Here is a 16,382-nt window from a genome sequence, read left to right on the forward strand (position 1 = left end):
ACGCTACATCTGGTGAAGCTTTAGCACTACCAGAAGTGATAAAGCCATGAGTAGTATTAGTCCAAGCAGCTGGAATATGTGCAGCAAATGGCCAAATCCAGCCATACAGACTGATGTGTGCACCGCTGAAACACAGGTTTATGTGTGAACACTTCTCATTCAGTTTGTGTCGGGGGACAAAATGTGTTTAGTATGCACAGACTAATACTTCACGTTGTGCTTTGTCATGTGGGAGGACATAAATAATACATAACAGTGCTGCTAACAGTATCAGCCATGGGCCCTTGTTGTTTGGGCAGTACATCCCATTAACTGTGCAAACACGAAGGCGTCAGTGAAGCCCACGGACGTCTGATCCAGCTGTGCAGCCTTCATCGGGAATCATCGCTGCAGATGAACCTTGACTGTGAATGACGTCTCATTTCACTGTTGTTTCATTGATTATTCCGTCCTCGCTTCTCTTTGATCTTTTTCCTGGTTGGAGCGTGAAGTGCTGATGAACGAGGAACTGTGAGGGAAGAAGGGGGGAGACAATTAATGGGATTGGGATGTCGCCCCAATATTTGCTCATGATTAATTGTAGCGTCCTCAGCTTGTCCCTAACGTGGAAATTAATGATTTTGGAGGTAACTTTTTGCTTGATACCATCGGGTATACTGGCAACTACCACGGAATTACTCACACGACTTCCTCAGAATAATCTTGTGTTCAGATGACTTCTGAAGCTTCCACTTCCTGCCACATTGGTCTATTGTATTATCTTGTAATTAGGAGATCCAGATCTAAGTCATAATTAAGTTTCTTCTTTTGTGGATGCAAAGCCCTTCCCTTTAAATAATCCCTCTAAGCTCATTTTGTGTGGTTGCGTGTGGTTTCCAGAACACAAGGGTAGCTCTGGACCATTTGGAGTCGATTCCAGAGAAACCATGTCTGATGGAGAACTTCAAAGATCTAGAGGTGAGTTCACATAAAGTCTGGACTTTCTAATAAGAACATAAAGAGACAAGAGGTCGACTGATGTGTTTTTTCCAGGTATGATACTGATGCTTATTATTAGTACTCACAGAGATCGATAATGGACATTTGGAACTAGGGATGTCTGATGTTGGCTTGTTTGCCATTAACTGATGTGCCGATGTTGTCCAACTCTCAATTTCCAATTCCGATATCAACCGATACTGATACATGTGGGCGATTTAATTTTAGGCAACATCACGTATCTCCTGTTGTGGAATTAACACATCATGCCTAATTTTATTGTTCCAAATGTGCTGGTGAAATCCAGGAAATATTTTATTGGTTTTCATGATATGTAAAAAAAAAAGATCACGATATTAACCGATATTACATTTTAATGCCAGTATCGGTGGGCCAATATTATCAGACAGCCCCATTTGGAACTAATATAGATTTGCATTTAAAATGAAAATTTTAGTGTCAAATTCTGGAGTGACACAATCTCCAACACAAAACTCTGTTAAAATGCCTTTGTCTATTCATGTTTTCAGGTTTTTCCTTCAGTATTAATAGGCTGTTAGCTGTAATGTGGGACCAATCAGGTAGTCATGGAGGTGGGACAGAAAAAAAAAAAAACACGGAGTGACTACAGCGGCATCGGAGCCAAAGTAGTACAGTTTTTAATGAATATATTCTGCCTGGAATCAGGAAAAATGTACGATATTGTATCCACTAATCACCGCAGATAATCAGTCGATCCCTCAGTAGGGCTGAGATATTGTTATATCTACTTGATTTTCTTCAGTTTAAATCACAAGCCTTGGAGGCTGTAGAGCATAAAAACAGTGAAAAGCTCTGAGTAACAGCCTTGTCACTCTAACGCTGTAGCTTCTATTGTGCACTTAACATATGATATTACATATAAACTAAGCTTTCTCTTTGGTGTCTTGCTTGTATATTTTTCCAGTATCAGCTCACTGTTGCTTAGTAACTTCATTCCTGACAGTCTACTGTGGTCTTATGTTCATTTTCTCATATTACACAAAGTCAGTGAAGAACCTGAAGTTTCACAGCAAAAACTCAAAGCTCGCCTTCCTGTTTTGCCACAACTCTGCAGTGAATGTGGAAAAAGATGCTCCAGCAGATTTATTCCACCAATGGTCCAAATACATTTACACGTTTATTGTAGAAATATGATGATTTATTGGTTTGTTATCAGGTTTTAATCACAAACTATTTTGATAATCATCAGGTCGGTTTCAGTAATTTTTAAAGAACAAAAAGATGAAAAATCTCAGATTCTAACTCTTTAAATTTGAATATTTTCTGGTTTTTTTCAATCCTCTGTGAGAGTAAACTGCATATCTGTGACCTGTGGGCAAAAGAAGAACTTATAAATCAAGTTGTAATGTAAATATGTTAATGATAAACATAATGTTGTTGAGGCCTGGGATCTTTCTGCATGGAGTTTGCATGTTCTCTCTGTGCATGCGTGGGTTTTCTCCGGGTACTCCAGCTTCCTCCCACAGTCCAAAAACATGCTGAGGTTAATTGATCACTCTAAATTGTCCGTAGGTGTGAATGTGAGTGTGATTGTGTGTCTGTATATGTAGCCCTGTGACAGACTGGTGACCTGTCCTGGGTGTCCCATGCCTTCACCAGAGTCAGCTGGGATAGACTCCAGCACCCCCCATGACCCTAGTGAGGATAAAGCGGTGTATAGAGGATGGATGGATGGATGGATAATGTTGTTGAAACTGAACTTATTTTTCTTCAAAAATTTCAGGTTGTTCATAATTTTTTGTAAGAAGATAATTCCTTAAATGTGAACCTTTTCAGAATGTACAGTTTTGCAGTAAACCAAAGGGAAACATGAGGATTTGTAGTTACTGATCGATTATTATGCTCTGATTTTACTGGTCCGGCCCATTTGAGATCACACTGGGCTGTATTTGGCCCCTGAACTAAAATGAGCTTCACACCCTGGTTTAGATGCTCACGCTTCAATCCTTCCCACTGCTTTAAAGATGCTACAATCTAATTCTGCTCAGCTATGATGACACCGCCTCCATTTTGTATTTTTCAGGAGTCTCAGCAGCAGAGGGAGTCGGTAGAACAGCGCTACACCAAATACAAAGAGATCGTCTGGGACCTGCAGCACCAGCTGGACGAGTCCAAACGCAGAATCCAAGAGTACCGGGTATGATAGACGCACACACCGCTAGAATTCTGTAAACTAGAAAAATGAGCTTTCTAATGCCTTACAAGAGCCTGTAGTTCCAAACAACAGCCCACACTTTTTCTATTTCAGTCACTAATTGCACCGCTTTGTTCAAATAGCAGCTGTTTGGATAAGGATAGCCTGACTTTGAGAGCCATTTAGGAGTCCAGCTCACCCACACGGATGCCAGTGTGTGCACTGCACCTAATTTGTAACTTGTATGAATAAATGAATAATTTCACACAGTGCTAATGCATCACGGATGGACAGAGAGGGACAAGCCAGAGCAACGGCACAAACGTACACTCTGACAAAACCAGAGGCTGTTAATTGCTGCTGTCATCTCCTCCGCTATAAAGCAGTCGAGGGAGCCATCAAGACATCATTGTTGACAGCTGATTGCCATCAGCACTTTGCAACCGTCCCCTAAACAGCCATACAGTCACTTTTTAAAAGGCTGTAATCTGCCAGATTACCCCGTTGGTTTGCCAAATGACTCCTGTGTTGTGTGATAAGTGGCGATTGCATTAGTGTAATAGCTGCGGCTCACTCAGGGTTTGTTTAAGGAAAAAGGATGGATGTGTTGTTCCGATCAGCGACAACAACAAACAGCAGCAGTGGCTCTGTGCCTCAAAGAGCAGCCTCTACAGCCTGACTTTAGCTGGACACTAATAATCTATGACCGAAAAGAAAAATCATAATCTGTGTCACGCTGCAAGAGACGGCAGAAAGTCGGCACACCTCGCAACAGGATCAAAAAACACGTACAGATTTTTGTTCCAGCTGGGACAGTTTGTCCTGCGTGTTTAAAAGAAGCTTTTATCAAACATGAGTACACTCAATAGACAGTCCCTGCCCAAACAGAATCCTTTATCATTCCGTAGAACATTTGGTGTGTCCGGAGAGACGGTAAAGTTTGTCTCTTTTAAGGGGCTCTTAATCAGACTTTTTGTAATCTTTACTTTCTTTTATACAATTGACTTTACATATAGATTATTCTGCATTTCTTGGAATGGAAATTTGACATTGTTAAATGAGGGAATGTCAGAAATGTGACCTTGATCTCAGCTGCTTTGTCACTGAATCACAAATATAAAACTTAGTGGACTGATGTTAAGTTTTGTGCTTTTTATTCATTACATTTGTTAAATCATTGCTTTGTTAGTCAGAATATTGAACCAAACTGGAGCTTCCAGCTAAATCACCGTCTCTCTAAATGTTTTAAATAAAACTGAACATTATGTTTAAGTTATGTAATGTAGGGCTGAACCTGACGAGGTAAATCTGTGCCCACCGCCAACAGTCAGTGCCTTCCTCACTGCTAAAAATCTCTAACAGTTACATTTCATTTCAGTTCAGTCATTTTCCCAGTGTATAAACTGTGTTCCAGTAAGTTTGTCCTCCTGTCTTACAGGATGAGAAGTTGGACGCCACTTCCAGGAGCCTCAGACTCGCTGCTCTTTCTTCCTCCATCAAAGACTCCAACACTTTCCTGAGCAGCTCGCTGAGATCTGACACACTGTGTGAGTACGCAGCTCTGACAGCCGGTCTGCTGATGGCTTCATGGTAGTCCTGTTTTCTGCATCTGTGTGGCTGCATCTCGTCTTTTTAAACGTGTCGTATCGAAACATCATAAACCCGCGCAGTGATGGCTGGAATAAGGCAAGGGACTGTTGTTACTTTGAATTCACTTTTCTTTCATTAGGATTTGGCCTTTTTTGTCAGTCAAGAGAGACGGATACCAAACAAGGGCAGAAAAAGAACATGATTATGTGTTCCTTGTAGTGCATTCACACAAGACAGTTCAGAGTACAGGAGGTTTACAATGTCAGCGACCTACAGCGTTACGTCTGAACTGGTTACATGAAACTAGTTGACGGGTGGATGAATACATCGTCACACGGTGCTATCAGACGGCTTTGTTTCCATTCTCCGGTTGTACTCCACCTTGGATTGTGCTACATTCATTAACTTTTTACCTTCATTATGGCTCCCAGCATAACTCAGACTCCTCTGATGCTGGAAGAAAAGGAAAGCCGCCTCCATGGAAGTGAAATTAGACAGAATAAAAATGCTGGGAACAGAAACACTGACCCACATTGGTCAAGATGTAAAAACAGGTCAACATATTGTAGCGACCCTCTGTGATGAATGAGTGAGACTTCATCTGGTTCTCTGCTGGTTTATTGAACCTTCACACAGGATACTGTGGGTTGTAGCCAACGCCAGAATAACTAGAAAAACCCCATAACTTAGCTCCAGAATAACTAGAAAAACCCCATAACTTAGTTCCAGAATAACTAGAAAAACCCCATAACTTAGCTCCAGAAAAACTAGAAAAAAAACCCATAACTTAGCTCCAGAAAAACTAGAAAAAAACCCATAACTTAGCTCCAGAATAACTAGAAAAACCCCATAACTTAGTTCCAGAATAACTAGAAAAACCCCATAACTTAGCTCCAGAATAACTAGAAAAACCCCATAACTTAGTTCCAGAATAACTAGAAAAACCCCATAACTTAGCTCCAGAAAAACTAGAAAAAAACCCATAACTTAGTTCCAGAATAACTAGAAAAACTCCATAACTTAGCTCCAGAATAACTGAAAAACCCCATAACTTAGCTCCAGAATAACTAGAAAAACCCCATAACTTAGCTCCAGAATAACTAGAAAAACCCCATAACTTAGCTCCAGAATAACTGAAAAACCCCATAACTTAGCTCCAGAAAAACTAGAAAAAAAACCCATAACTTAGTTCCAGAATAACTAGAAAAACCCATAACTTAGCTCCAGAATAACTAGAAAAAAACCCCATAACTTAGCTCCAGAATAACTAGAAAAACCCCATAACTTAGCTCCAGAATAACTAGAAAAACCCCATAACTTAGCTCCAGAATAACTAGAAAAACCCCATAACTTAGCTCCAGAATAACTAGAAAAACTCCATAACTTAGCTCCAGAATAACTAGAAAAACCCCATAACTTAGCTCCAGAATAACTAGAAAAAAAACCATAACTTAGCTCCAGAATGACTAGAAAAACCCCATAACTTAGCTCCAGAATGACTAGAAAAAACCCATAACTTAGCTCCAGAAAAACTAGAAAAAAACCATAACTTAGCTCCAGAAAAACTAGAAAAAAAACCCATAACTTAGCTCCAGAATAACTAGAAAAACCCCATAACTTAGCTCCAGAAAAACTAGAAAAAACCCCATAACTTAGCTCCAGAAAAACTAGAAAAAAAACCCATAACTTAGCTCCAGAATAAGTAGAAAACCCCATAACTTAGCTCCAGAATAAGTAGAAAACCCCATAACTTAGCTCCAGAATTAGCCGCCGTTCCCAGCGCTCTCTAATGCTGACTCTCAGCCAATCAGAGGTGAGCTAACTAAACATGACACGTTCACTGACATCAGGTAAATCTGGCACTGAACAATAAACATTAAAACATCAACAACAATATCCTGATTCATGCATGAAAGTCGCTGCTATTCATGACATTTATGAAGAACTGATCGATATCATGATGCGTGTAGCGGCTTTGTTTACATTTTCGGTGGAGTTTAGACGTTTGGCAAACATCAACTTATGTAGATCAGTAGGAACGTAAGTCGAGGACCCCTGTAGTCGGTTTCATCTGACAACTGGACAGGTGTTAAAACATGTCTTATATCTGTATAAAGTTGAGCCTTACTCAACCTTTCTGCTATTTTTGAGGCTACATTCTCACTAATGTTTTCATTATAAAGAAAAAACTTCCATGTTTAAGCTTGAGTTCCACTCCTTTTAGAATCGATAAATAAGCTTTTATATTTATGCACTGCTTTACCAGGTCATTATTGAAAATGAGAACTTGTTCTCAACTAACTCACCTGGAAAAATAAAGGTAGGATAAATAAATAAACTGCTGTAAGTTCTGCTCTGCACTGACACCTAAACCTCTTGTAGCCTTTTGGTTTTTAGCTTCTAAACAGTGGTGAGGGACAGTAGGTCACTTTGGAGCTAATAAATGTTGAGCAGTTTGTTTTACTGAAATCACTGGAATGCAGAAAAGATGTTTGAGTGTAACACGGATTGTCGGAGCAATAAAGCATATGGCTACGCAGCCAGAATAGCAGCTACTGCTTTTACATTATGAGTAAGAAAGAAAAGATTACAGTCTGTTTCACAGTGCCATTATCTCTGGACAAACGCATAAACGGAGCACGTTACTATGAAACTCAAACACAGCTGGAGCGTTAGCTGACTGAACATCCATCCATCCATCCATCCATCCTCTATACACCACTTTATCCTCACTAGGGTCATGGGGGGTGCTGGAGTCTATCCCAGCTGACTCGGGTGAAGGCATGGGACACCCTGGACAGGTCACCAGTCTGTCGCAGGGCTACATATACAGACACACAATCACACTCACATTCACACCTACAGACAATTTAGAGTAACCAATTAACCTCAGCATGTTTTTGGACTGTGGGAGGAAGCCGGAGTACCCGGAGAAAACCCACGCATGCACAGGGAGACCATGCAAACTCCATGCAGAAAGATCCCAGACCCAGGCCGGGATTTGAACCGGGGATCTCTTTGCTGCAAGGCGAAAGTGCTAACCACTACTCCACTGTGCAGCCCCCCTGCCTGAACATGTAGTTCTATTTCTAGAGAGGCTATGAGGAAGGCATATTTCACACACAGCGTAGACACCACTCCTTCCTGTGTTTTAGCTTCCCTAAAATGGAGACTTTTGTAGTTTTAATTAGTTTGAAAACTCTCGTGTGGCATCGTAGTCTGGTTGCTGACAGTCATGTCCGCTTTCTGATCAGACTTTTGCTGTCGGTCCCTGATTCATCACGACTGTCTTCCAGAAGAAAACAAACACATTCAGGGTGTAACGGTGCAAAGCCAGGTCTGATTTACTGTCTCAACTTTTTAAATCTTTGCGCTGACCTTTAGCCTGCCAAACACTCAGCTTGTTTTTATTTTCAGTCCACATCTTCCATCTATTTATTTTTAATCATTTTAGTCAAACTGTCTGTGCTCAGCACTTCTGGAGTCCAATAATAGGAGTATATCTTTATAAAGTGACGATAATAACTCATGAATTTCATAATGCCACTTTCCCAGTCAGTATTTAAATATGGCACGCAGAGCTGAAACTTTCCATCAGCGCTCTGGAAATGAGTCTGTATCACTGCCAGTGGCTCGCAGCCAAAATCACTTGTAGCACTTTCCTAAGCTGCTTATAAATATGTGGCACAGTGTGAGAGCAGCGTACTTCCTCTGGTCTTGTGTCCATTTACCTCGGAGATGTGTGCCGGCCAAAACATGTCTGTTTAACACCACTGTTAATATACAATGCAATTATCACACGTATTCATGACGAGTTTGGCACCAGCAGGTAGAGACAATCATATTTTGAACGCCTCGTTAGGAGGAATGAGTTGTCAAAGGATAAAAACTGACGTCTTGTTCTTTTTCTTCTTCCACAGCACCTCACAAACGCCTGACCAGCTCAGACCTGGACGCTTCTAAAGGCAGCAAGGCCAAACCTCTCCCAGACTGAAGCAAACCTTTATCTGGATCTCTACAAACACTGACTCTACCTGCCTGCTGCTCCTCCACAACAAACTTGACCGTAGTAAGGAACCTCACACTTGACTCTAATCCTCCTCCACTACCTCCACCAGGCAGTCACTGAAGGCGCTCAGGAGCAGGAGGGCGAGCTGGAGATTTCCCAGCAAACTTTCAGAGAGCAGTTGTACGTCTGCACACTGTAACCGAGGATTTACTGCAAAGCGTTTCACATGTTATTTATAAGCACTTGAACTGAATGTATTCACTGAAATTATAAAGCTTTAAACAACATCATGCGACTGTTACATTTCTTGACATTCTTCCAACATTTTAAATATTATTTTATTATCTGTACTCTCCCTATAATGCCGATGTGTTCGTGCTAAAGTTATGTATTATATTCTACCCAAAAAAATGGTGCCTTTTACACATTATGCAGTTTTTACTAACACGTCATGAAAATGTGACGGATGTGTTGTTTTTGTCTCCTAATGTATTGACCAGTTTTCCTCTCTGTTTTGTTTAATGCAGTATGTATTTGTACAAAGAAACAAGCACAAATAGATGTCTATCTTTTGCCAAAATGTGAAGGAAGCATATGCACTACGAATAAATCCACACGCAGCCCAAAGTCTGGCTTCCTAAGCGTGCTTGATGTCCCCTTATTTTCAGACTGAAGTGTTTGCTTTGCAGCTACTCCCAGCGCTTTATCTTTGAGCTGAAGCCCTTCATCAGAGGAACAACCTGCAGCCACACCAGAGAGAAATGTCCTCTCCTCGTTTACCACTTCAAAAGCCATAAATACGGTAGCTGCTGCTGTGTAAACGTTTTCAGAGTTTTACGTAACCTCGTCTGGACCTCCTCACCTTTCCAAAGTCTGCAAACAGCCTCAATGTCACAGAACCTGCTGGCAGATAAGGAGGCCTGAAGCTAAGAAGAAACGCAGTAAAATGTTATTGGACAATTAAAAATGTAACCGAATACATCAAATAACATGAAATAATTAGAGCTGAATGTTAAAGGTAAAATAAAGCTTTATATTTGTATTTTAACGGCCAATTAATTAAAAGACATTTTCTCTTTACCACCATTCATTTGAAGAGTAGAAATGAACTGTTTTTCATTAGCTGTGAGCTGCTAGAGCAATTAACAGACGAGCTTAACAAAACCAAAGCACAGACCCGAGCTGAGCGTGACATCATAAGCCGGGCTTAGAATACAGATTATGAAATCAGGTTGCATCACAGATGGAAGGAAAAACTTCACAGGTATTCTTCTCTTTAATGTCAGACGTGGACGTATAACCGCATGGAAAATAAATGGCACGTCACACATCTCATGTATTATTTATCTAATTCATCTAATCACCTGAATCTGCTGAGATTGTTGTGCAAAGGAGAGCAGTCAGGGAGCAGATGTGATCTCAAGCCAAACAACAATGTGCAAAAAAATACTAGCATTGAGGTAAACAGGTCTAGGTTTTTAAAAAAAAATGTTTATTTATACTTCAGCGAGAACTAGAGGTTAGATTTTCAATATCAGTATTTCTCTCTGGGTAAATTTGCCCCAGAGGCCAGATGGTTTAGCATTGCTCATCATCGCTCCTGATGCCAGTGTGATAATCATCCAAACTTTAACTTGTTTTTTAAATTTGAATGTTATTGAATGTGCCTTCCTGTATTTCTGTTCTTGCATCGTGGGTAATAAGTTAACCCACAGGCTTGAAACGGTGCAGGTTTAGAACAAAGCGTAGGTGCTGTATCTGGTCCAGATCTGGAATGAAGATGCTCACAGGCTTAGAACCAGACTAATTCCTGGGTAGGTTTTCTGTGGGTCAGATAAGAAAGAATCTGGGTTGCAGATGAAATCACGATATGAGGGATAGCCTCCTTAAACAGTGTTCTTTTTGACAGTTTGGTCAATATTTGTGCAATACGTCTGTCACCGAAACTCACAAAATCGTGCGGTTAAAATCTGACATCACAACAGCCTTAATCTGAATCCTATTAAACCTTTATCACCTTGTTGGTCCGACGTTTCTGTGCTGATTCACTCTTTATTGCGGCTGGCAAATAGACTTCAGGCGCATTACCAACACCTATAGAAATTAGGGACCTGAGAAAGGTGCGATTAAATGCACTATTTTTTAATGCGCTAATTTTCCCATAACGAATTAATCATAATTAACACGTTAAAGTCCCAGCTCTAGTATTTACACATTCAATGCAGCCAACAGATTTTTGTCACACATTAAAGTTTAATCTGGGAGCTTCTGACTGCTGAATCTGACATGAAGCAAATGGTTTTACTACAGAAGCTGCTGCTCTATTGGAAGCACAGAAATGCTCTGATTGTACAGCAGAAGGATGCTTCCTTTACCTCACGAAACTCTCTGACTGAATGCAGACAACAGGTGTTTCCACAGCAGCTTCAGAAAGTCATGGAATTAATATTAGTTCGAAACAGCTGATTACTGCACCACTGCTCTGGATATGCATGAATACGCCCAGTTCATCACCATTTAATCATTAGTAAAATTAGAAATGTTAAGTGGGAGAAATAGGGAATAGAGAAATTATTAAATGTGTGCCAAGACCAACAAGTAGGCAAATGAAGGAGTTGAAACTTTGTGGAAGAGAACCTTCTCCTATACAAGGCTTTTGGTTGATTACTCTTCCAAAATCTTAAATTAATTACACCACTTGGTGGTAATTTCAGTGTTTCTCTTGAACAGTGTGGTACTTTTACCTCTGAAGACAGTCATAGGCCCACGCATTTATCAAACTAAACTTTTCTAAAGAAATATGCCTCATGCACCTTCACTAAATACAAACCTGTGGGGGTTTTGGAAGTTTTGTATGCGGCAGCTGTACAACACCAGTCATCCTCTTTAAAAGCTTCTGCAGGTGTCTTTTGTGCAGCCGCCTGTAATATTCACAGAAGAAGAGAAGAAAAAAACTAATTGACAGCTAAGTGGTTTCCTTTATAAAAATCAAAGCTTATACAAGTTTTGGCATTTTGTACACACGCTGTTCCGTTACCTCTTATCCCAACGTCATTTTCTAAATGGAAAAGTCTTGTCTTAAAACGAAGCAGAAAAGTTTTTCTTTGACTTAATATCAAAGAGGAAACTTGAGTCGCTGCCTCGTTGTTAGATGTCTTCAACTGCAGTTAACATCTATGTCTGTTCAGCCACAATAACAAAACCACTTATAAGTGAAATAGCTAACACCAGCCATCTCATATAATGCAGTTTTCTGCTGAAAAACATTGAGCCTGCATTCAAATGGATTTTTTTCAACACATAACTCCGACCTAAACATTGTTCCAGACCAAGCACACTGCCAGACCTAATTCCATGACACAAGGGGAACCTATGCAATACTAGGCACATGTTGAAACACATGTCTTTTTGTCAAAAAGTGGAATTTACAATGGGCGGTAGTGCATGTTTTTTTTACCCCCCACCCCATCCAGCCACCATAGTATACTATGTCAAAAAAAAAAGAGATTTTTTTTCAACATGTCGTAAAACATGCCATATGATGAAATAATGTAAAGTAGGCTGTGAAAAACACTACAGAGCAGTTTATTTTGAAAAATAAATCATCATGAATTTTGTTCAAAAAAAACCCCATAGTATACTATGTCGGAAAAAATTGTGATTTTTTCAACATGTCGTAAAAACACGCCATATGATAAAATAATGTAAAGTCGGCCATGAAAAACACGACAGAGCAGTTTATTTTGAAAAAAAAATCATCATGAATTTTGTCCAAAAAACCCCATAGAGTATACTATGTCGAAAAAAATGCGATTTTTTCAACATGTCCTAAAAACATGCCATATGATGAAATAATGTAAAGTAGGCCGAGAAAAACACTCCAGAGCAGTTTATTTAAAAAAAAAAATCATCATGAATTTTGTCCAAAAAAACGCCATAGTATACTATGTCGAAAAAAATGTGATTTTTTTCAACATGTTGTAAACATGCCTCATGATGAAATAATGTAAAGTACTTGGGTGCCTGATTAGCTCAATGGGTTAAGCTGGCGAACCATGTATAGAGGCTGGTCTCTGACGCAGTGGCCTGGGTTCAATTCCTGTTCCTGGCCCTTTGCTGCATGTCTTCCCCCAACTCATTGTTCCACTTCCTGTCTATCCCTATATTTCCTATTGAAAAAAGACCAAAAAAAATTGTTTTTTTTAAAAAGAAATAATGTAAAGTAGGCCATGAAAAACACAACAGAGCAGTTTATTTTGAAAAAGAAATCATCATGAATTTTGTCCAAAAAAACGCCATAGTATACTATGTCGAAAAAAATGGGATTTTTTTCAACATGTCGTAAAAACATGCCATATGATGAAATAACATTAGTATTTAGGTGCCTATATAGCTCAATTGGTTAAGCAGACAAACCGTGGATTGGGGCTGGTCTCCAATGCAGTGGCCTGGGTTCAATTCCTGCTCGTGGCCCTTTGCTGCATGTCTTCCCCAACTCATCTCTCCCACAGGAAAAAAAATTAATAACAGAAAAGGAATATTGTAAAATAGGCTGTGTGAAACATGACAGAGCAGTTTACTATGAAAAAAAATCATCATGAATTTCGTCCAAAAAAATGCCATAGTATACTATGTTGAAAAAAAAGCAATTTTTTCAACATGTCTTAAAAACATGCCATATGATGAAATAATGTTAATTAAGACGTGAAAAACACAACAGAGCAGTTTATTTTGAAGAAAAAATATGATGAATTTTGTCCAAAAAAACCCCCATCGTATACTATGTCAAAAAAAATGGGATTTTTTTCAACATGTCGTAAGAACATGCCATATGATGAAATAATGTAAAACACTTGGGCACCTGTGTAGCTCAGTGGGTTAAGCAGGCGAACCATATATAGGGGTTGATCTCCGACACAGTGGCAAGGGTTCAAATCCTGCTCCCGGCCCTTTGCTGCATGTCTTCCCCCAACTCATCTTTGAATTTCCTGTCTCTTCCTATACCTCCTAATGAAAAGAGACCAAAAAATAATATTTAAGAAAAAGAAATAATGTAAAGTAGGCTGTGAAAAACACTACAGAGCAGTTTACTTTGAAAAAATAATCATCATGAATTTTGTCCAAAAAAGGCCATAGTATACTATGTCAAAAAAAATTCAATTTTTTCAACATGTCGTAAAAACATGCCATATGATGAAATAACATCAGTATTTAGGTGCCTGTATAGCTCAATTGGTTAAGCAGACAAACCGTGGATTGGGGCTGGTCTCCGACGCAGCGGCCTGGGTTCAATTCCTGCTCGTGGCCCTTTGTTGCATGTCTTCCCCATCTCATCTCTCCTACGGAAAAAAATTCAATAACAATAAAAAAGAAATAATGTGAAGTAGGCCGTGAAAAACACTACAGAGCAGTTTGTTTTGGAAAATAAATCATCATGAATTTAGTCCAAAAAAAATGCCATAGTATACTATGTCGAAAAAAAAGCGATTTTTTTCAAAAGGTCGTAAAAACACGCCATATGATAAAATAATGTAAAGTAGGCCATGAAAAACAGGACAGAGCAGTTTATTTTGAAAAAAAAAATCATCATGAATTTTGTCCAAAAAACCCCATAGAGTATACTATGTTGAAAAAAATGCGATTTTTTCAACATGTCCTAAAAACATGCCATATGATGAAATAATGTAAAGTAGGCCGTGAAAAACACTACAGAGCAGTTTATTTTGAAAAAGAAAATCATCATGAATTTTGTCCAAAAAAACCCCATAGTATACTATGTCAAAAAAAATGCGATTTTTTTTTCAACATGTTGTAAAATCATGCCTCATGATGAAATAATTTGAAGTACTTGGGTGCCTGTGTAGCTCAATGGGTTAAGCTGGCAAACCATGTATAGGGACTGGTCTCTGACGCAGTGGCCTGGGCTCAAATCCTGCTCCTGGCCCTTAGCTGCATGTCTTCCCCCAACTCATCTTCCCATTTCCTGTCTCTTCCTATACCTCCTATCGAAAAGAGATCCAAAAAATAATCTCTTCAAAAAAAGAAATAATGTAAAGTAGGCCGTGAAAAACACGACAGAGCAGTTCATTCTGAAAAAAAATCATCATGAAATTTGTCCAAAAAAACCCCATAGTATACTATGTCAAAAAAAAAAAATGTGATTTTTTTTCAACATGTCGTAAAAACATGCCATATGATGAAATAATGTCAAGTAGGCCGTGAAAAACACAACAGAGCAGTTTATTTTGAAAAATATATCATCATGAATTTTGTCCCAAAAAAACCCCATAGTATACTATGTCGAAAAAAATTCGATTTTTTTAACATGTCGTAAAAACACGCCATATGATAAAATAATGTAAAGTAAGCCGTGGAAAAACACTACAGAGCAGTTTATTTTGAAAAAAAAGTTCATCATGAATTTTGTCCAAAAAAATGCCATTGTATACGATGTCGAAATTTTTTTTATTTTTTTCAACATGTTGTAAAAACATGCCATATGATAAAATGATGTCAAGCATTATGTGCCTGTATAGCTCAATGCGTTAAGCAAGCGAACCATGTATAGCGAGTGGCCTCCGACGCAGCGGCCTGGGTTCGATTCCTGCTCTTGACCCTTTGCTGCATATCTTCCCCACTCCTGTATGTCCTATTGAAAAAAGGCGATAAAAAGAAATAATGTAAAGTGGGCCGTGAAAAACACTACAGAGCAGTTTGTTTTGGAAAATAAATCATCATGAATTTTGTCCAAAAAAAATGCCATAGTATACTATGTCGAAAAAAATGCGATTTTTTCAAAAGGTCGTAAAAACACGCCATATGATAAAATAACGTAAAGTAGGCCATGAAAAACACGACAGAGCAGTTTATTTTGAAAAAAAAAATCATCATGAATTTTGTCCAAAAAACCCCATAGAGTATACTATGTTGAAAAAAATGCGATTTTTTTCAACATGTCCTAAAAACATGCCATATGATGAAATAATGTAAAATAGGCTGTGGAAAAACACTACAGAGCAGTTTATTTTGAAAAAAAAATCATCATGAATTTTGTCCAAAAAAAGGCCATAGTATACTATGTCAAAAAAAATTCAATTTTTTCAACATGTCGTAAAAACATGCCATATGATGAAATAACATCAGTACTTAGGTGCCTGTATAGCTCAATTGGTTAAGCAGACAAACCGTGGATTGGGGCTGGTCTCCGACGCAGCGGCCTGGGTTCAATTCCTGCTCGTGGCCCTTTGTTGCATGTCTTCCCCATCTCATCTCTCCTACGGAAAAAAATTTAATAACAATAAAAAAGAAATAATGTGAAGTAGGCCGTGAAAAACACTACAGAGCAGTTTGTTTTGGAAAATAAATCATCATGAATTTAGTCCAAAAAAAATGCCATAGTATACTATGTCGAAAAAAAAAGCGATTTTTTTCAAAAGGTCGTAAAAACACGCCATATGATAAAATAATGTAAAGTAGGCCATGAAAAACAGGACAGAGCAGTTTATTTTGAAAAAAAAAATCATCATGAATTTTGTCCAAAAAACCCCATAGAGTATACTATGTTGAAAAAAATGCGATTTTTTCAACATGTCCTAAAAACATGCCATATGATGAAATAATGTAAAGTAG

At 38.8% G+C, this 16,382-nt stretch overlaps 1 protein-coding gene and 2 long non-coding RNA genes across 6 annotated transcripts in view; 1 reads left to right on the forward strand and 2 right to left on the reverse strand.

Annotated features, from left to right (window-relative positions):
- Positions 1 to 9,394, forward strand: part of LOC110965791 (centrosomal protein of 128 kDa) — a 61,332-nt gene extending 51,938 nt beyond the window's left edge. For 3 of the 4 annotated variants that reach the window (XM_051936558.1, XM_051936559.1, XM_051936560.1), the window contains 4 exons: positions 880 to 957; positions 3,044 to 3,157; positions 4,593 to 4,701; positions 8,665 to 9,394. In XM_051936558.1, coding sequence (XP_051792518.1) covers positions 880 to 957; positions 3,044 to 3,157; positions 4,593 to 4,701; positions 8,665 to 8,738 — 375 coding nt within the window. In that variant the 3' untranslated portion in view covers positions 8,739 to 9,394. The remainder of the gene's footprint in view (positions 1 to 879; positions 958 to 3,043; positions 3,158 to 4,592; positions 4,702 to 8,664) is intronic. The other variant, XR_007936711.1, reaches the window with a different exon arrangement.
- LOC127530265 (uncharacterized) lies at positions 126 to 13,315 on the reverse strand. The gene is made up of 3 exons (XR_007936724.1): positions 13,170 to 13,315; positions 11,584 to 11,674; positions 126 to 508 (listed from the first exon to the last, which is right to left on the reverse strand). It is a non-coding gene; the product is annotated as an uncharacterized LOC127530265 (long non-coding RNA).
- Positions 13,316 to 13,479: 164 nt separating this feature from the next.
- On the reverse strand, positions 13,480 to 15,403 carry LOC127530270 (uncharacterized). Its single transcript, XR_007936729.1, has 3 exons — positions 15,313 to 15,403; positions 14,004 to 14,092; positions 13,480 to 13,760 (listed from the first exon to the last, which is right to left on the reverse strand). It is a non-coding gene; the product is annotated as an uncharacterized LOC127530270 (long non-coding RNA).
- Between the last annotated feature and the right edge of the window lie 979 nt (positions 15,404 to 16,382).

Source organism: Acanthochromis polyacanthus, chromosome 16 (assembly GCF_021347895.1).
Source record: "Acanthochromis polyacanthus isolate Apoly-LR-REF ecotype Palm Island chromosome 16, KAUST_Apoly_ChrSc, whole genome shotgun sequence".
Lineage (NCBI taxonomy): Eukaryota > Metazoa > Chordata > Actinopteri > Pomacentridae > Acanthochromis > Acanthochromis polyacanthus.